Source organism: Pinus tabuliformis, chromosome 6 (assembly GCF_031772625.1).
Source record: "Pinus tabuliformis cultivar Carrire ecotype Pingquan chromosome 6, CPIR1, whole genome shotgun sequence".
NCBI classification, from domain to species: Eukaryota; Viridiplantae; Streptophyta; class Pinopsida; order Pinales; family Pinaceae; genus Pinus; species Pinus tabuliformis.
The window spans coordinates 1103582516-1103604637 of NC_142292.1; the positions used below are offsets into that span (position 1 = coordinate 1103582516).

Sequence of the window (22122 nt, forward strand, 5' to 3'; positions counted from 1 at the left end):
GGGCCAACGCAGAAGCCTCTCACTGGGCACACGTGGGAGTTTGTGGGTCAAGTTGTGGGGCAAGTATTTGTTAGGAGAGATAAGGGGAATTTTGGGAGAATTTTGGTGAAGGAATTGCAAGGAGACACTAGCCTTTGGGGAGTAGTTTGGGAGCAAGGGATTGCTGCTTGAGCGCAGTATGATTTACAACACCCAGGTCCAGCGCAAAAGCCTCTCACTAGGCACACGTCAGAGCTTGTGGGTCAAGTTGTGGGGCAAGTATTTGTTGGGAGAGATAAGGGAAATTTTGGGGAAGAATATCTCAACATTTTTGGAGTGATTTCGAGGGATTTTTCTAGAGTTACGAGCAGGCTGTACTTTCCAGCAGTTGGAGGAGGACGTGGCTCTTGGGAGGCCAAATTTATGGGATCAAAACTAGGCCAAACCCTTTTTGGGTTTTTATGGGTTTTGTTTGAGGAGCTTGGGGTTAATTTGTTAGAACTTTTTGAGCATTGGAGTTGGGGTTTCCAGCAACATCTTTGTTGCAGACACCACAGTTTCACTAGGTCAGCGCAAGCCATCATTGTAGTAGTTGTTCTATCATTTGGGCTTGACATTTTATCACCTGGGCTTGGTCACGCTTGCCATTGAGGCAACCCTAGGTGCACCTCTTCCACATTATTGTACTATTGCTCCCATATCATAATAAAATGGCTCAGTTGGTTGTTATTTCTGGAGTTTTTATGGGTGTGCACTAAATGTTTGAATTTTATGGTGTTTTCTATATTGTTTGTTTTGCATATCACTGTTTTTCCTAGTTTGGGACATTACAGTGGTATTAGAGCTTAGATCTTGGCTCAGTCATGGGAGACTTTTCCTATGAATGAGGAGGACAGGTAGAACATCACTTACCGGAGGCAAAGGTACATGAGTAGGGAAAGGGAGTTGGAGATTACACCTGATCTGGAGGCACGTGGGAAGACAGTAGTTGTAGCAGAGATGGGGGAACCAAGGAGTAAGGAAGAAGCAACATTCGATAGCCTCTTGAAGGCCTTGAATGACTTGGCTAGGGGACAGAAAGAGATGTTGGAGGAAATCAAACAACAAAATAGGGACAAGGGCCTCCATCGTGAGTTCCTATTTGGAGAGACATCAAGAGCCTTGCAGCAATATGACCACCCTTCACCAGCCACCCACCCACCAACCTTTAGTGGGCCATCTAGAACCACGCTGCTTGCTTTCTTACCATCAACACCCAGTGAGCATGGAGGACCAGATGATCAGATGCCCATGGGAGATTTCTTCAGGGAATGGCAAGCCATGGGGGAAGATTTCAAAGCAACCTTGTCATTTAGAGACTATTGTTAGCTCAAACAGAATGAGAAGGGCAGGTACAATGGGGGACCAAATTCACAGAACTCAGAGCTACAACGTACCATTGGGAGAATGTATTTCCCCACATATGATGGTTCTACCAAATGCACAACTCAAGCTTGGTTGGAGAAGTTGGATACATATTTCCAACTCAGTTGGATGATGGACGTGGAAACCATCAAAATGGCTACCCTGCATTTGGAGGGGGAAGCGCATGAGTGGTGGTTTCATGGCTTGTCCACATTGGGGCATGCCACCATGACTTATTATGAGAACTTCACACGAAGAGTGTGGAGCGATTTGATAATAGGGATCCATAGCTCACTTCAGAGAATTGCCCTAACTTAGATAGACCGACCAACTGGAGCATTACATATCAGAGTTTTTGAGGGTTTCAGTTATGGTGCCAGACCTATCCGAGGCTAGGAGGGTGTACAATTTCATAAAATGGTTGCTAGAACCATTGCGTGGATTGTTGAAGTCATGCAGGCCCTCGACCTTGCAGGAGGCGGTGACTTGTGCTAAAGACTTGCAGGGGGAAATCCCTAAGACCTGGGCACCTTTTCCCTCACGGACTCCCTACCCATAGAAGGGAGGTGACACTAGACCCCCAGCACAGCGAGCAACCCAGGGGCGTGGGAAGTTGGATGAGGAGACAAGGAGAGACCTCTCGCGGAGGAAACTATGTTTTACATGTCGGGAGCCATGGGCACTAGGCCAACGATGCACAGCCGGCAAGGCTCACTATATCAAGGTCTTATCAGATAGTGATCAGGGGGATGATGTGGAGTTGGAGTTTGGCAAGGGAGATAGCAAGGGCAAGCAGAGAGGGGACCACCACCACCCAGGGGAGCATCTTTCGTACCTATTGGGGGAGTCCTTGCTTCTTTGCATGGGGTTCCCAAGTTCCTGACTTTGAGGATACGAGGCACAATGTGAAAATTTCTGAATCTACACATTAGAAACCCCTACTTCAATTATGGGTTTAACATCTCCTACTTGTTCTTTGCATTAACAAGTTATTTAATTACATAAATATCGATGTAAAACACTATTGCAGCCTATACATACATACAAATCATGAACTGAAATACCAACAATCACACAAGGGGCACCATTATTTTTTGACAATCGTCCCCGGAAAAGCCCAATTCGGGAAAACTGGTGTAGCATATAGAGGGTTTGCATTATTAAGAAGATTCTTGAATATAACTAGGGTGCTAGATATGGCTCACCCAATAGAGAAAAATCTTGGCAGAAGTACATCTATCCGGAGACAAATATTCCAGCAAATTCAGCGTCTAGATTATCAAACCCCATAGATGACCCAGCTGTTCCCAGTGCTGGGCAGCAATGGCTGCTCCAAGATTTGCGCTGGAACTGCGTCACCTCCTTTAGGAGCTGTGGCATCCCCATAGTGAGCCTCCCTTGCTCAGAAAATCTATTTGCTGAACTGCTCCCTCTCTGCTCCACAAAATCTCCCCAGCGCTGCCTCTTAGGGCTTGCATCAGCCCCTACTGCTTCTGCGTCGACCCCTACAACCTTTGCGTCACCCTATCTAGGATTGCGTTGTCTCTCCCGGTGCTGCTTTGCCTCTCTACTTTGTATTCTTCGGCCTCGGACTGAAGTTCCCTTGCCGAACTGCCCCTCACTGCAACTCAGATCACTAACTCGATTTTCTCGGCAAACCTTGCCCCAGAAAAATCGAACTCTTTGATCAATTTGGTGTATCTCTAAATGACCCTCAAGCCACCTCTTATACCTTTGCTGTTGATGATTCAACAACTGTGATCTAATCTCTAATCAATGGCTAAGATTAAAACAACGTGATTCTCGTCACTTAGAACCTTCTTACCCATATTCTTATTAATACACATTAATATTTTTAATTTCCTAAGTTTAGACTTAGGAACCCATTAAAAATGTTAATTATTTTAATAACTCCTCATCTGGGTGGAATTTATCCAAACAATTTCTGGGTTCTGGAGATGTCATGTGTTCTAGCCCCTCCACAAAAATTTTGAGCTAAAACACATCTGATGTTACCCAAAAGCAGCACTCCCTCTTAGCGAGGAATGTGTTCTAGTAATACTTCCCCATAGAAGCATTACACTGATCAACTGCATCGGTCCTCTGTGTTGTTGATGCTTGGCCTGCTGCCCTTCATCCACTGCACTGCTGCTTATTGTACTGTTGCCCATGACTCTTCCACTACAACTGCTACATCTGTACTATAGCTCCCTCTCAAAATGCTCCATCATGTTGCCCATAGCACTGCCACTGCTAATTACTGCACTGCAACTTAGTCACTGAGAAGTAAGCAACTGAAAACTCACCCAAACATTGACATCCTGGTCAATATGGATGCCTCGTGATCCTGAAGCTACCTCTGCTGCTAAACTGTGCTGACACTTTCCAGCCACTGCGCTGATGTAAACTGCTATGTGCCTCTGTCACTGCTACAACATCCAATGCGCTGCCTCAGACTTTGGCACTCTAGCAATCCCATTGTGGCTCCATCACTCCTTGCTCCAACCGACACGTCATTTTGATACTGTCGTTAAGGGCTCCTGTAGCCATATGTGATCCAAGAGTTTGGGCACCTCAAGGATCCTACACATACGTGTAGTCGTCTCGACTACAACTCCATATCGCCCCACCTCTTCTCCAGAGGTGCATGAGCACTCATGGCACAATCATCATCCTTGACGTCCTTGTCTGCCTTTGCTGGAGCAGCTTTTGAGTCAAAAGCCTCCCCCTTGCCTTTCTTCCTAGGGCACCGAGTGGCATAATGTGCCAATTACACACAATTGAAGCATCTGACCTTGGTGATGTCCTTCTTCCTCTTTTGTTGCCCCTACTGTCCCACTGATGCGATAGTTGCATCCTCCTCCTCCTCCTTCTTGACTCAGGATCCCTTTCCACTACTTCTTGCCTTGGTCAACCTCCTGAGCTCTTCTTGTCGAAGAGCTGCCCACATCTCCTCCCAACTGGGGAGAGTCGCTTTGCCCAAGATACTTTAGACAAATGTCTCCCAGTCCTCGATGACTGAATTCAGGCAATCCTGACCATGAACTTTGGATTTGGTGTAGACCCCACAGAAGTCAGTTGGTTGCGAATCCCTTGCAACCTGAGAAGGAAGGGATCTATCTCATCTCCTTTCTGCATCTAGTATTGTCTCGGCTGATTTTATAATAGCATCTTCCGTTGCACGGAAGAGCCTTGATACAAGGTGGTCAGAGTCTCCCACATCTCTCTTATTGTGTCCTTCTCAGCAATGTGTGGTACTACATGATCTTTGACCCCATCTAGGATCATGCACTTGGCCTTTGCCTGGGCCTTTTGTATGTGATGTTCTGCTGGTCCCTTTCTCTCATAGGAGAAAATCCCCACAACTGAGCCAAGAACTAGGCTCTGATACCACTGTAATGTTCCTAAGTAGGAATACAAGTGATATATAAGCATACAATCAGTTCAACGAATATAAAAACCAAATAGATACTAAGCACCCATGGAAATGCTAGAAATAATGAACTGTTGAGCCATTTTATTACTTTTGGAAGAGCAAAATACAATAGTAAATAGAATGGTTTACCTGGGCTTGTCTCAATGGACAAGCATGGCAAAACCCAGGTGAGCAATAGCTAAACTAATGGCTGTTATAATTGCTGCACCAATCTACACTGCGCTTCCAAAAAAATGGCTATTTCTGTGGACTTCGAATGGCTTGAAACACCACTTCCCATGCTCAGAAAACTATGTGATTCAAGCTCCTGACTCCTTGACTTAAACCCAGAAAAACACATGAAGGAATTTAGCAGGTTCAGACTTCTAAAATTCAACCCCCAAGAAGCCCAACTTCAGCTGTGACTGCAAAACTCAGCCTACTGGATTATGACTATAAAACCTCCTAGAAAGTGTCCAAAAGTGCTAGGCTGATCCCTCCTACAAATCCCCTGACTTCCCAGATGAGTTTTCGGGTTGTAGCTCTTGCCCCCAAGTCCCACGAAATTGCTGGACTGGCCCTCTGCGCTATCTCCCAGGCCTGGAATTCGAACTGCTGGGTTGTTGGCTTCTTTGGCTCCAAAACTCTCAAGAAATGTTGGCCTAATGCTGCTCTTCAGATTCCTTAGCTCTCCCGGCAAATGGCTGATCTACTGTGGCTCAAACTCCTTCTGCGTATTCTCTTGGTGGCCCAGAAATACACATTTCCTGTGTGTAGCTGAATGATGGTGTTGTAGCAAACTCCCGGATCTCTTGAAAACGCTAATGGAATTTCTTTCCTAGGGCGAGCACTCAAGGTCCCCCAAAGGTAAGGTTGAATCTCCCGCTTGAGAGATTCGTGGCTAAACAGCCAGTTGACTCGACTAGGCAGCAGAGCGAACAGTCAAGTAAATTCGATTTGCAAGGTGAATAAATAATGCAAATGAGAGTCTCTTCCTCCTTTTATCTTCGTGGACCTTCCTTGCCTCATGTGGGCCCCTCCATTCAGTAATTCGAATTCCCTCCAAGCCATTCGAATGGCCTAGTTTGAATTCGTATGTGGGTGGCCCCCACTTTCCACTAGAAACCAAATTAAGTCAAAATTTCTCCTAAGTCCCTAATTCGAAATTGCTGGGTCCTTTTCCTTAGCCAAAAATGTGCAAAATGTGTAGAGACACCCTAGTCACCCTCCCAAGAGATCAAGAAACACCAGGTATGATGAATCTAATGTTGTTGATAACAAGAAAAAATAATTTTATCTTATATCTTCCCTCTCTACTGCATCTCCTCCAGACACTTTGGGAAATTAGTGATTAATAGTGGTGCCTCAAGGCACTTCACTGGGCATAAGGAAGCTCTTTCAAATCTGATGGAAAAGGATACAAATTTGGAAATTATCCTTGGATACAATGGCACCTATCCCATGAAGGGAGTTGGGAATGCTACTCTTCAATTGAATCAAGGTAACACCATTCATCTACAAGAAGTACTATATGTACCCAATCTAAAGAAGACCTTGGTATCTATCACAACGATGGAGGACAAAGGATTCAAGGTGGCATTCATCGATGGAAAGGTACGTGTGTGGAATAAAAATTTCAAAGATGCATTTACACTTGGATTCAAGGTTGATAGTCTATATCAAGTGGGAAGAAGTCCATTGGGAGCTATGTCTTGCAGCACATCACTTCAATCCAAATTATGGCACCGGAGGTTTGCTCATCTACATTATAAGGCTCTACCCGTGTGAGGAAGATGGTGACAAGTATGCCGGAATTTAAAGTAGAACATGAAGGTGTTTGTCAAGGATGTGCTGAAGGAAAGCATACAAGGGGACCATTCCCCTCAAGTGATAGCAAGACTACTGACATATTGCAATTGGTTCATTCTGATCTATTCGGTGTGATGCCCGTGAACTCATTGGGACGATATTTATATTATGTTATCTTTATGGATGATTTCTCTCGCAAGACTTGGATATATTTCTTGAAGAAGAAGGACGAAGTATTCTCATGGTTTCGTTCTTTCAAAGCTTTGGTCGAAAATCAAATTGGGAACAATATCAAAATATTGAGGACTAATAATGGAACCGAATATGAATCAAATGAGTTCAATAATTATTGTAGAGAAGCTGACATTAAGAGGGAGACTACTACTGCATATACTCTTGAGCAAAATTGTGTTGCTGAAAGGAAGAATCGTTCTATCGTAGAAGCCACTCGTGCCATGCTTCATGATCAAAGCCTTTCGATGTTCTTATGGGCCTAAGCTACGAACATTGCCATGTATGTTCAAAATAGATGCCCTCATCAAGCGTTGGACTCCAAAACTCCCAACGAAGTTTTCACCAATAAGAAACCTGATGTTTCTCACTTTAGAATTTTTGGTAGCCCCATATATTTTCATGTGCCGAAAGAAAAGAGAAGGAAATTGGATGCTTTTGGGAAGAAAGGAACATTTGTGCACTATAGTGAAACTTCTAAGGCATATAGAATCTATGTGCCTGGTCAAAGAGAAGTGGAGATAAGTCATGATGTCACCCTCGATGAGGATGATGCCCTTGGGAAGAACAATAACCTTCCTATTGTTGAAGAATCTAGGGCAATGAGATGTAGAGTGATTCTTCAGGACTAGATAACAATTTGTGAAGTCTTTTTACAATTTGTCTTTGTTAGCTTAATCTTCTTCTTCTCTTATTAATGCATGTGTGTGTACTTCATCAAACTGCTATCAAAAACATAAAACAAGAACACAAGATATTGGCTCTCTGCCAAGGCCAAAACCTCTCCTCTTGAGAGGAAAACCCTTCGGTAAGTTTTCTCTTATTGAAGCTTCTTTCTTGATCAATGCCAAACCCTTGACCCTTGACCCTTGACTAGAAGATCCTCCAAGCACAAGTCAAGTCCTTCCTTTTCTCTGCACTAGGTTTCCTCAGCACTTTGTCCACCTTCTTCCGGCAGTTCGTCCTCCTTCCGACACTTTGTTCTTCCTTCCACTGTTAGTAGTCCTTCTAGAAGAGACACTTATCTTTTGTACTTAGTGAGATCCTTCACCTAAGGATACTCCTTCCTTCTCTTGACCAATAGAGTTCCTTCTTGATGTATAGTTGTAGGCTTTGTGTGACATCACTGCAGCCCTAATTCTCGCACATGTGAGAGGTCTTGTTGATGTTACATGGCTCCTCTTTCCTTCGCTTGAGGTCTTTCCTTCTAAGCTTGGATAGAAGGCCTAATAGGCCTAGTTTGTAGCCCAAACGATGAGGTATGTTGGGAGGTGACTTGCTGCTGTCCTAACCGCCCATAGCCCTTCTTTTTCTTTGCATGTGTGGTTGGTATTGGCCCTAAAACAGTCCCAAAACCTTCGCTCTTCCTTCTTGCTTCTTCACTACACTAGAGGCGCCTTCTTCGTCCCATTCTTGGCTTTTTTTTCATTCCTCTATCTTCACTGATTTCAGAGTGAGTTGCTTGTCGTTTGAGGGAGTGGACAGCCTCTATATATAGAGGATAGTCCCTCCTTTAGGCCAACTTGCTGCCTTGAGGCCGACTTGACTTCCTTTGCTTCGATGGGTGCTTTTAATGGTGCCATTACTTCTTTTGATGATGTCTTTGCTAAGAGGAGACTTGACTTTGCTTGGAGGTGTCTTCTTTGACTCTTATACATAATGTAACATACCCTTAAGGTCTTCAACATAATTCTTTTGACTCTTTGACTCACCTATAGCACTTTAACATGTGCTAGACCTACTTCAATGAGCAAGAAACTCATTGATATAGTATAAAAATAATATTTCTTTTCTTGAATAAATACAAATATCAAAAATACATTTATGAAGACCGAACCTAGTTACACTTTCTTCAACACCTATTCCAAGGAAGGACAAAGAAGCAGATTCAGGAAAGTAGGGAGAACCATAGGATGAGCCAATGCCAAATGTTGAAGGAACAATGGATCCCATTGATCCACCCCCTCATGAGCCCTCCTCAAAAAGGAGACCCTCATGGCTTAGGGAAACTCTTGAAGATTCCAAGAGATATGTTGCACCTAGGGGGACATTTCATGAAAGTAAGAAGCCGAATAGGTACCAAGGGTACTTAATTGCAATGAGCACCATTGTTCAATCTGAGCCTTGCACATTTGAAGAAGTTGTAAAGCACCAAGTTTGGAAAGATGCAATGAACGAAGAGTATTAGTTGATTATGAAGAATGATGTCTGGGATGTGGTCCCTAGACCCAAGGAAAAATCCATTGTCATCTTGACATGGCTCTACAAGATTAAGCATAGAGCTAATGGAAGTGCTGAAAATTCCAAGGCTAGATTTGTTGCTCGAGGCTTCTCTTAAAAGGAAGGTGTGGACTACGATGAGATATTTGCACTTGTTGCCTGATACACCACCATCCGTTCGATTATACCCCTTGTTGCCTTGTAAGGATGGAATCTACACAAAATGGATGTCAAGCCCGCCTTATTACATGGTTCAATTAAGGAGGAACTCTATCTAGAACAACCCGAGGGGTTCGAAGTTCAAGATCATCAGACACATGTATGCAGATTGAAGAAAGCCCTCTATGGGTTGAAGCAAGTTCCCCGAGCTTGGTATGAGAGGATCGACAACTATCTGATGAGGGATTTACAAGAAGTGAAGTTGATCCGAACCTTTATTTTAAGGTTGAAAATGATAGACCTCTCATCTTGGTACTTTATGTGGATGATCTCTTTCTGACGGGTGTAGACCCTCTTATTCATCAATGTAAGAGGGAGTTGGCTTCCGTATTCAAAATGAAGGACCTAGGGTTGATGCATTACTTCCTAGGGTTGGAGGTCTGGCAAAAGCTTGGTGAGATTTTCCTTTCTCAAGGAAAATACATCGTGAGGCTACTTGAAAGATTTGGGATGGTGGACTGCAAGTCTGTGACTACTCCGATGGAACTTAACTTCAAGAAGTTATGCGGAAGTGTTGTTGGGCCTGATTGGGGAAATCCTTTTGAGTATCATCAACTCATGGGGGCCCTAATGTTCTTGGTGAACTCTCGTCGGACATATGTTTTGCAGTGAATACATTGAGTCAGTTTATGGTTGAGCCTCATCACATACATTGGATTGCTGCCAAGAATCTCTTGAGATATCTCTGGGGCACAATCACTTATGGATTGAGATACATTGTCGGGAATGTGAGGCTCCATGGTTACTCTGATGCAGATTGGGCTAGCAGTGTGGTGGATCGCAAAAGAACATATGGATGTTGCTTCACTCTAGGTTCTGCTTTGATATCATGGATGAGCAGGAAGCAGAAGTCGGTTGCCTTGAGCATCGCTGAGGCTGAATACATTGTTGCTAGTATGGCCTCCTGTGAAGCTGTTTGATTAAGGAAGCTCTTTAGTGGGTTGTTTGGACATGTGTTGGATACCACCGTGATCTATTACGACAACCAAAGTGGGATTCGTCTTTATGAGAATCTCGTATTTCATGACTGCTCCAATCATCTTGATATCAGGTACCACATTATCTGGGATATGGTACAACGAGGAGCAATAAGGCTCTGCCATATTGGGACTGATGATCAGGTCACTGATATTCTTATGAAGCCCCTAGGGAAGGTCAAATTCTTAACCTTCCATGAACGACTTGGAGTCATGGAGAGACCCTCTTATGAGGGTCCCGTATGAGATGGATGTTGAGCTCTGGGAGCTCCAGGGAGCTTGGGGTACTTCTTCTAGCGATGAGCGACCATAGAGTGAGTGGTTCACCTTCTCCTAGCGGTGCGCAATGAACATGGTGAGTGGTCAACCTTCCCCTTTGATAGCCCATGTTGAGATATGCATAGGATGAGTGGTTGACCTTCTCCTATGGCATATGAGCAGGATGACTGGTTCACCTTCTCCTGTCAGCACATCCTACCAATGCAGTCTGGGACTCATGGGAAGTACCTATCATTTGGCCAATGAGTAGGGAAATGAGGATAGGGATCATAGTACTACCGATGGACGCATCGTGTACTATCGTACTCCCTATGCTAGGATGTCTGGTATTGATTTGGGATCAATGGAAACTGACTTCAGGTCAGTTAAGAGTGGTATGACACACTCTCGATTATTGGAGAATAACTTCGAGTCAATGGAGAATGGTATGATACATTCTCGACCATTTCTTCTTTCTTCATGGTTCAACAGAGCAGAGACAGGGATGGTACAAAATTGTCAGACAGTTTGGCAGGTGAAGTTCTCCCTAGTTGAGAGGGAGTGTTAAATTTTGCAAATAGGGCCAAACTTCACCTTGGACCACTCATATGGGGCAGCTAATATTTTTATTGGATTCCTCTCTCTGAGAGGTGTAGGATTGATCTAAAGATCATCTCATTCTGACATGTAAAAATGGAATTATGAATTTATTTTGTTTATTGACAAATTGTCAAGGTCGGCCAACAAACTAAAGTAGGCTCAGAAGCCCAATAGTCACGTCTGTTCATCCTCAATGTTTGCCTATAAATACAAGATGCATCCTCGTCATTTAGACACTTCACTCACTCACATATTTCTCTCTCCTTCGTTGATTGGGTATGGATTTCTGAGGCAGCGCTCCACAAGTGCGAAGAAGATCATCTCTTTTCTATCCCTGCACTCACTAAAGTTGCAGAAGGGTTTTGACTAGCATTGACCAGCAACATTGACTTGTTTTGACTGTGTTTTGTGAGGGATATCTTTGTTTGAGTAGGCCGCAATTCTGGGCATAGAAAACGAGGTTGTTTGACCAGCGTTGACTGCAGAAGGGTTTGTTGCAGCATTGACTTTTGTTGACCAGGTTTGTCTGGATATTTTCGGACTGCTTTTTGGGTTGATTTGATTTGTTGTTAGAGGCCGAGTTGACCAAGTTTGACCAAACTGTTTTGGAGGTCAAATTCTACCCTGTTGACCAGCGTTGAGTTTTTGGTTAGGGCTTTCTGTACCTGTTGTTTGCTGGGACAGATTTCATTGTGATTGGGCAAGTGAATATTGCATACTGTCAAAGGGTTTCCCCACATTGGGGTTTGTCCCTGGCTGGCACCATACCTTATGTCCTCTTATCTTGGCTTGTCTTCCACTGTTATTGTTTATGTTCTATCTGCATTTTACTATCATGTTGATGTGATTGCTAATCTGGAAATTGATATTGGGCTAATAAGAAAATTGAAGTAAAATTGCTCTTAAGCATAGAACATACCATTGTTACTAAAATTAACATTAGGGAAGTTGCTAGGGTCTAGGTTCAGATTTGTGTGTAAAAGTGTTGTTTTATTGCTTGATAGTGGCTCTAAATTGTAGGTCAATCTATATAATCCTTCTAAAAGAAAATTCTAGCATTGTAGGTTATCTTGCATGTCCTAGAAGGGCTAACGCCACCTTAACTTATTGCTTTTTATACACATCTAACAACCCTAAAACATGTTTGTTCGAGTTAGCCCTAGTGTCTATTGGAAGCCCTTGTTCTTTTCTTGTTGAATATCAGTTGTAAGGTTTTACTTAGGCTGCTATATGCCATTGCGTGCCCTAATTTTTTGTTGTTGTTCAAATCTTGACTTATAGTTGCTTTATTATTGGTCTAACCTTAGAGAGCTTGAACCGTAACTTTGAATACTTTGATCATCTTTGGTCTTGCCAAGCCGTCTATCCACCCTTAGACCTATAAAAATAAGTCACCTTAAGCCCTAGTATTAGAATACCCTATGTGTGGCATAGGATACCTCCCTTGTGGCCGAAAACCCACTAAAGAGTTGGGGGAAGGTTGTTGAGGTGACAGTGGCAACCCTTCCTCATTGTCTCCATAGGGTTTGGCCCCTCACCTTGCGATGCCTTGCATTAGCCCTACTAGATTTTGTGGCAATTGTAGTCATTTTGTAACTTTCCCTATTTTTTCATAAATTGCAAGGGCTTGTGATCAATGTGCATGATTGTTACCTTACCTAGAATATAATTCTTCCATTATCGACATCCCTACAAAATGGAGTGCATCTCCTTGTCATAGGTGGGATACCTGCAAACAACATCAGAGGGTGTCTCACTATGATAGGCCATCAAATCTTTATGTTGAATGAGGACTACACCAATAACAAATTTGGAAGCATTTGTCTCAATCTCAAATGGATGTTATAGTTTTGGCATAGTGAGGACCAATGTTGATCACAGGTGAAATTTCAAACCCTTGAATCCTTTTTGTTGTGACTCAAACTAGGAAAACATGGCTTTAGCTCCACTCTTGGTCACTTGGCTTGGTATGAGATAAATAGGTAACAACATTGTTGTATGGTTACTTTACAAGAAGAACCTGCTTCTCTTAGTCTAGGGGTGTTGAGGAGCTTTAGGTAGGGGTTAACTATACTTATGCAAGTCAAATTCAATTTTTTTCATTGTTGTGTTGAGTCTCTTTTTGTAGGTGTGTAAGTTTCACATGCTTACATTTTTGGCTTTTCTAGGGCATGATTTTCCCAAGTCCTCTATTGTGTGGGTGATGTAACTTTTATGTACCATGATGTATTGATTTGATCTTTTAAGTAATATATGAAGCATTTAAGAAAAACAATTGTCATTGAATTAGACATGTAAATGCAATGGTATCCATCGTTTTTAAGCATACATGTAACATTTAAACATGAGAAATTGGCTTGATGGCTTACCATACATAATTTTTTTATATTTGAAATATCCTTATTCAAATTATGATTTTGTAGGTCAACATTGACAATCTTGTAATTGACATTGTCTCAATTGTTGGAGTTTGTGGGTTTGATATATTTCACCATTATGTTGTAAAGGTATGTATGAAGTGATTATATTCAATGGCCATTTTTGTTAGAGTTAAATACAATAGATTTCCTTTTCTCCACCTATAATGATATATAAGTTCAAGTTCCATTTATTTTGCATCGGATACTATATTAGTGATAGGAGAAAAAGGAAGACACTATATTTTATGCAAGTTAAGCAATTTATTTGTGCAATGTCGTAAAATGGCTCTTCTTTTTCCTTTCTTTTCTCTCTAAAAAAATATTGATCAAATAATATATTAGTAATAGGAGAAAAAGAAGACACTCTAATTTGTGAGAGTTAAGCAATTTGTTTATACAATGTAGTAAATGGATTTTTTTTTCCTTATTTTATTTTAAACATGTCTTAATTTATTTTAAGTAAAATTGCAAATTACAAACCAAAAAGTGAAAGAATTTATACAATGGTTGTTATCCTCTTTTGAAGTTCTATTAGAGCTGAAATACAATCTGAATAAACCATGGAGTCTAAAGCTTGTGCATCTTTGATCAACGAGTCTCCCTTAGTCAATAACTGATGATGTACTTCATCATGCCACATAACATAAAAAGTGGACCAAGCGCTAACATTGTTCTCAAAAACAAATTTACATTCTATTTTCTAGAGTCTAAACAAGATAGAAACTCTCAAACACTGCCAAATCCCAATGAAGGATGATTGAACTAGATAACTACAATCAACAAACAAAGAAGCACTCCAACGGTTCTAGCCTTGAAGGAGTCTCGACAAATGATCTTGGGTGAATGCTCAAAAACTCCTACCAAATGGACACTCTCAAAAGATGTGCTTCACCATTTCAAAATGGTGACAAATAGTGAAACACCTTAGGAAATCCCATTATTTTCCAATATGGGCTTGGAGAGGATTCCTCAATAGATAACAAGATAAGAAAATACTCATAACTTATAAGACAACAAAATGGACTAGACATTATGAATTCAGTGCAACCACCTATACCCTGGAATAACTACCATTGAGCTTTCATTCAGAACACATGCTACTAGATGTCATATTGATGCAACAACAAATAAAACCATACTCCTATTCTAAGGAATGAAACTTTCTCTCAAAATATAGACCATACATATTGTTATCACACAAACTCATACTTCAGGAGGTCAAGACCGAAAATATCAAGTGCGATCTGAGTGAAACTAAGAGGGTACCATTGCGAACTCAACAACCTGCTTCTACACTTTAGGCCAACTATCTTGCAACACAAGGGAGGCTTCCATCAATTAAGATTGCTAAGGTTTTAAGGCAATGAATCTCAAGGTGATATGAAGAGTAAACTCAACAAAATTGTTTTGAAAGAAATCAGAAAATGAAATGTGATAGGAGGGCAAAAGACTAGTGTCTTTTCATTGGGCATATGGGGTCAACTAGGTCCCTGTAATGTCCTTGAACACATAGGAAGCACGTGATGGAGTCCACTAGCCTATCATGGTTCCCCTAGGCTAAAGCGGGGAAATATTTAATAAGAGGACTTAATTCGCCTAGGGAAACATTATAAAAGTTTAAGGGGTAAAAATGAGATATTCCCTAGGCAAGTGAAAAGTCACTTTAACTTTATAAAGTGAAAAGATTATAAAGTGACTTTATAAAAAGTAAAAGTGGCCACAAGTTTATAAAAGGGAAAAAGTGAGAAGATTTTCCTCCATTAGAGAAATTTTGAGGTCTAAAATGGGTCTCCTAAGGAATATTATATAATAATAGTGGAAATAATAAAATAATATTAGATTATCTCATCAAGTTTTGGAGGGAAAAAAGAAAAAACTATTTTTTAAACTCGTATTTTCAACATATCTCCCTATGATTTTACTCAAATATTGAACGGGAGCACTCATTAGATGTAGAATTTAATTTTGCATCCAAGGAGTACCCATGTCGCATTCACATTTTTTCATGTATTTAACATTTTTCATGTACTATGGTCCATTGAAAGTATGCAACATGGGTACTCCTTGTATGCAAAATTAAATTTTGCATCCAATGAGTGCTCTCGCTTGAAATTTGAGTAAAATTATAGGGAGATAAGTTGAAAATACGAGTTGAAAAAGTAGTTTTTTTTATTTTTTTTACCTTTCTACTTCAAAAATGGTGATCCCCCATGGTTGACATCGTCATATTGAATCCTATTGGTTCTTATAAAGTTGATTTTTGTTGCACATTTTTTTTAGACCCATTTTTTACTTCAATTTCTCTAATGCATTCATTCACTTGTGTTTTTCAAAAAATATCTCATGGAGAGTCTTTGGAGAGGAGTTTACGGTTTGGGAAAAACTACCTGCCATAGTTGGTTTTAGTGTTGAAACTATACACTCTAACTGGTTCAAGGAGTGGAATCACTCAAATTTCACCATAGGGATTCGAAGGAGAAGATGATTTGTCGAAGACATTGAGGTATAGAAGTGTTATCAGTTGATTTTATTTCCTTGTATAGTGTTTTTTATCTCATTTGATAAGTTGGAGAATACCCACAAGGGCATCAAGTTTCCAAGCCATCTTGAGGTCGATTTGCTGAACAAAATAAAACCAAGGGGGAAGGACTATACTCTCAACAACACACTTTCTTGGGTCGAGTTTACTAAAGGATGCGGGGATGATATTCTGAAGTATTAACAAAGTTCGAATCCTTTCTTTCTCTAGTTGGACGAGTTTCTCAATTGGGTCGAGATTCCTCGAGGATAGAAAGGGGATTGAAATCAACTTATCTTTGTTGTTGGACAAGCCACTAATTTCCTGGGTCGTGTTTCTGTCATTGAAGGAGGAGTTTACATCTGGTTTTGGGCCACAATATTTCTTGTGCTTGTGGTTGACCCTACTCACTAAAGGGGCTCGTTTTTTGGAGTCATTTGTTGGCTTTATGGTATGTGTAATATTACTGGTGGTTACCAACAGTTTTGAGCATGTCATGACCTTTATTTTATTGGACGCATTCATAGTTACCTCCATCCTTATCTACGCAGGGTCCTAGAGAGCAATCTTCAAGGAGACATGAGTGTAGGCCTGGTAACTTGTGCATTGTGCCAATTCTGGAAAGGGATTATTGGAGAGAGAGCTGATATACATATATATTTTTAGGCACATAAATACTTTGTCTTGAGAAACCTGATATTCAAGTTTCTGAGATGTTTCAAACTGTGAAATTTGAAGGATACAGATAGAAAATCATCAAATACCCATGGTTAAAATTTCAGATCTTGGTTCACTACAGTTTTGAAGATATACTCTAGTCTCAGATAGGTGTTCTAGTCTCGACTTTGGTCAAAGAGGCTAAGAAACACAAGAGCTCCAGAACCCAAAAAAAAGTATCAAGAGAAAACACCTAGCGATGGCTCAATTAAGTTAATTAGTCAATAATTAAATATTTCCTAAGTCTAACTTAGGAAAAGTGATTAATTAATAGGAACTAATTGAGAAATGTGAGATTTCTCTATAAACTCACATGGATCGACTTAGAAATGATCTTAGTCGTTGATGAAGATTTAAGCATGGTCATTAGTATGCCAATGAGAGATTCTAAGAGAAGGTTGATGGGGTTGGACAAGACATAGTTGAGGTTTATTTCCTTGGTAGATCGAGCTATCCAACAGCAACAACTAAGTAGGGAAGAGGAGTTTGAGCCGGAGGGGAAGTAGAGTCAATGAGGGGAAGAGACAATGATTCCAAAGGAAGATTTCCAGTTCCAAAGAAAAAACTATGTAAAAATTTCAAGTCTGAAATCCTATTGCAGCAACTGGAATTAATTCTTCTAATTGTTACTAAATTAATTTTCTACGACAAATATCAAATAAATCACACTACAACCTTCACAAATAAAACTAAGGAAAATAATAGCGCTAGAAACTGAGAAATATGCTAGCACACACAAAAAAGATTGACACAATTATTTTTGGACCAAAGTCCCCAGAAAAACCCAACATGGGAAAATCAGTGCAACAACCGAGGGTTTTATATTATTATGCAAGAATGAATTTCTAAGTACAATCTATGGATGCTCAACTGGCAATCCAATCAACAAAATAAATCTGGCCGAAATATATGTGGGGGAAAAACCTCAACACCATGTTTGATCCTGCTCCGACAATTCACAAATCTGGTCAGTTGTAGAGCTTCTACGTGAGCCTTTGCACATTGCTTGCACAGACCCTAACTCGCTAAGCCTGAAACTATAATAAAAATGACGTCTGGCTGACTCTACCTCTGGGAGAAATTCGCTTGGCCCCTTGGAGAATTTCCAGACCAACAACAACTGAATTTCTCTCTCCTTCAACAAAATCGATCTCCCTTTGGAGCTTTCTGCGTAGCTCCACTAGGAAATACGACTCTTCTGCTACTAACTCTCAGGATCTGGAAAAATTTTCCTCTAGACTCACTTTCCCTGCCCCTCTCTATCTTTGTTTCCTTCTCTGACTCAAACTCTTTTGGCTGTTGCCTCTAGAAAATCGATCTTTGTGTGTGTTCTCCATCTACCCATTGACTTCTTATAATCTTATTTTGGACTCCAACGACCAAGATTAAAACTTAATCAAGGGCTAAGATCATATCGAAGTCGATTCATGTGAGTTTTTAGATGATTCACACTTTATCTCTATTAATCCTGATTAATTAACCCCTTTTCCTAAGTTTAGACTTAAGAAATATTTAAAAATAGGCTAATAATCTAATTGAGACACTTCTAGGTGGAATTTCCATAAACGATTTCTGGGTTATGGAGAACGCCTGTGTTTTAGCCTCTCCACAATGTTTTGAGACTAGAACACCTCTGATGCTACCAAAAACTAACACTCACTCTGTTAGGATATTCTGACACATAGGAAATAATTAAGTATAACTTGGTCTAGTGTATAGTTAGGTAAAATGTGTTTCTTTAGTATGTACTTTTTGTAACTTACAATCTGACGGTCACGATATGTTCTGGACATGAAGTGATCTGATGGTTCATTCTCTCCTTGGTATTACCGACACTTGATCCATGGCTTAACACTTGATTGGTCCATGATCTCTATTTAAAGAGCATGGATGTTCATTTGTTAGGTGACGATTCATGAGATAAGCTTATGTAAGTTTTTCTTTTCTTTTACATTAATAAATTGCTTGAAATGGCTGCATTGGCTCAGGCCATAGACTATTTCCCTCTTTGAGGGTTTTAACCACGTCAAGAATATTGATGTAGTGATCTGTGATCTGTTTGTGACTGTTTGTGAGTGGTGTCCTTTGGTGTTCTATCTAAGGAACTTACCTTGTAAATTCCTACATGGTATCAGAGTTATTTGAGGGCCGCATCCGTTGGTGATCCAAATCCGAAACCAGTACAACTACATTTGACTATCGTTTCCAATCTCTACTGTTTCTGACCGCTTTCGGGCCGAGAAGATTGGTCTATTGTGTTAGGAGTAGCTGTTTCAGTGAGGAACCCCTTTCGTTTCACGCGAAAAGGTTTCTGGTAGCCCTAGCTACATCATTTTTAAGATGTGGAGGTATACAGTCTTTATTTGCAGTTATAGTTATTTATCTCTCTGTTTATTTCGGTTTATAGTCATCTATAATTCCTTTTGTCACTGGATCTATACCTTTCATTTCTGCATATGCTATTTGCCCCGTGACTTTGTGCAATTTGGGCAAACCAGAAACAGAAAGAAAGGATTTTTCTCATGTGTATGCTCTTTTTCGTTACACCTCAGTGTGATCTTGGAAAATCAGAAACATTGAGGAAAATATTTATTTTCTAACCAAATCTAACTTTAAGTTGTAAGGGTCGGATACTTTTTCTTGTTCGTTTGATTTGTGTGGTTGTTTTTTTTGTTTTGTAGGCAAAAAGGGGTTTTTCAAGTAAGCACACACCCCAAAGCTTCAGTGAGCAAAAAAAAAAACCCCTTCCTCCTTTCCAAAAATTACTAACATTTTAAACTAGCTCACTTGGTCTAAAGTTACTTTATGAGAATAGAGGTCTTGGGTTCAAATCTTTCTTTTTGTTGAATTACTTTTTCAAATGCTTGTTTAACTTATGTTTTAAAGTTACTTTATGTAAAAGTGTTCTCACCCATTATAAAAAGTGAGTCACTTATAATTTTAAAGTCACTTTATCTTTTATTTAAGTTACAATTTGGTGGATAGTTCATAAAGTACCATTGTAAAAGTGACTTTCACTTATTTATGAAAGTGGGTCACATAAAGTATTCTTTTTTTAAGGTGAGCTAATTAGATTAACTTTGGAAAGGGGAGGAATTTTTTTTTAAATATAACATTATCATCCACTTCCAAACATTCACGTGGTTCGTTGGCATCTTCAACAACCTTTCTTCAAAAAGCCATAACTTCTTCATCCAAAAGTCGTTTTCAGAGCCGTTTTTTTTAATCGGCCTATTTTTTGAGATCTTTCCATTTGAACACTTAGTTTTAGCATATATAGCTTCAGTTTCTTTTAAAATGGAATGTCTATGCCTAGTTATTCTTGGCAACACCAACTACTTCCAATGACTATCCTGCATTGTGGATTTACTTAGAAGTAAAGGTCTTTATAGAATAGCCTCATGCCAAGATACTAAACCTCAAGATGAAGATAAGTAAGCCAAATGGGAAAATAAGCAAGATCGATCACATGGCTTGATAGGTATGTCTATTTATCCAAATCTTAGATTCCATATCGTAGAAATTGATATCCCCGACGAAGCAATGAAAAAACTCAATAAAGTTTTTGGAATTAAAAATGAAATTAGAGCCCATCAACTCGAAAATGAGTTGCTTACGTTGGACCTCGATAATTTTTCTTCCATTGAAGATTTTTTGTCCAAGTTCAAGACCCTTAGATTTCTCTTGGAAGGTGTTAAGGTTAAGAAATTGTTGGAAATACTGAGAGGGGGGTGAATCAGTATTTCTTTTCAATTGTTACTTCTACCAGTTACATCTCTTATATTTATAACACAAAAAGAACAATAAGAATAAATGCTTTTATTAATATAATCTTTACAATGAATCAAGTACAATATATGTATAGGGCTCCAACCCTAGATGAAGACATCGATCTTCAATCTCCCAGGCTCCAACCTGTTGCCAAGCACCAACTTGGACTTTAGTGAGGCTCCGACCTCTAGGCTTCGACCCTATCTTATCCAAGGCACCAACCTTGAGTTTAGAGGCTCCAACCCCTAGGACACCAACCCTTCTTATCCAACCTGGTTACTTGAGGACTCCGATCCTCTGGGGCTCTAATTTTATCTTATCCAAGGCATCAACCTTGAGTTTAGGAGCACCAACTCCAAGGACACCAATCTTATATTTGCCAAGCACCAACTTGGACTTTCCAAGGCACCAATTTGTCAATTTTGAGGCACCAACCCCAAGGGCTCCAACCCTATAGCTTCACTTTGTGAAAGCATGTTTGGTTGTACTTCATGGCTCCCAAGGTCTTCTTCAGCAAGCCCTGTCAATCTTCAGCTTCACTGTAGTCTTCACGCTGCATCATCAATGACAACCTTATCTTCTTAGAAGATATCGTCACTGCTCTTCATGTCACCCAAACAAAATCTCCAAGGTCACCTCATGATGGCTTCAATACATCATGGTCTCCGAGGGTGTCTCCAAAACTTCAAGGGTTTGAGGGCTGCAAAGGATTGTCAAGATTGACCTAAACAATGTTCAATGAACTGCTTCTCTAGAGATGCCCAAACTCCCTCAAGTGTCACCTATCCAAAACACCAGAAGTCTCCTCACAAGTCTTAGCACTGCCTACACAATGGTCTTCAGAATATTCTTAAGCGTCCTTCAATAGTCTTCAAAAAAGGCTCAAGCACTGCTTCAAATATGTTCCAAAAACTCCACTTCAGGAGGGCTTCCAAAACTGTCTTTAAAGCTGCTATGCAATTGACTCTTTGTCTGATCTAAACACCTTCAATAATATCTCAAAAGACTCTTCCAAAATTCTGCTAATAGCTGCCTTCAAATACTGTTCCAAAATTCTGCTCCAAAGGTGTCACAAAGGATAGCCCAAACTTGGTTTCAAAAAGGTCTGAAGTATATTAGTCTTGTGATTTGAGCTCACATTTCAAGCCTCTAATTCAGAACTTTCAATAAGGTTTATCCACCAAGTCTGAAGTTTAAATGCCACCACAAATCTGCAATACAAGTGTGCTTACCACAGGTTTGTTGTCCACTGTCCGAGCCTTTATTTCTAGCCTCAATTTGCTGACAGTCTAAAGGTAATCCGAGCTACAAACTAATGTGACTGCCCTTGAATTTCAGCTCCTCCACAGAATGAAGTGCAGATCAACCGAGCTCCTATAGTCCACACTTATCATAGGCCTGAGGTCTGGAAATTATCCACAGTCACTAATCCGAGTTTGAGCTTCTTCAACAGGTACCTGTCCTCCAAAACTGGTCCGAGGTTTGCACTAGTCTATTCATCACAGGTCTGAAATATGCTGTCTGAGTTTCTACTACAGATGGGTCTGCAATCTGAGGTTGCAGGTGGCTGTCAAGGGTGCATAA

At 40.4% G+C, this 22122-nt stretch overlaps 1 protein-coding gene across 6 annotated transcripts in view; it reads left to right on the top strand.

The window, feature by feature from the left end:
* The window catches only part of LOC149262770 (uncharacterized), a 352995-nt gene that overhangs the window by 274192 nt on the left and 56681 nt on the right, over positions 1–22122 (top strand). For 4 of the 6 annotated variants that reach the window (XR_016259199.1, XM_089425177.1, XM_089425170.1 and 1 more), the window contains one exon: positions 13536–13619. The exons of the other annotated variants lie outside the window; for them this stretch is intronic. Coding sequence is in view for 3 of the 4 variants with exons in the window: in XM_089425177.1 (XP_089281303.1) it covers positions 13536–13619 (84 nt within the window). In the remaining variant the exon portion in view is untranslated. The remainder of the gene's footprint in view (positions 1–13535; positions 13620–22122) is intronic. 6 annotated transcript variants of the gene reach the window in all.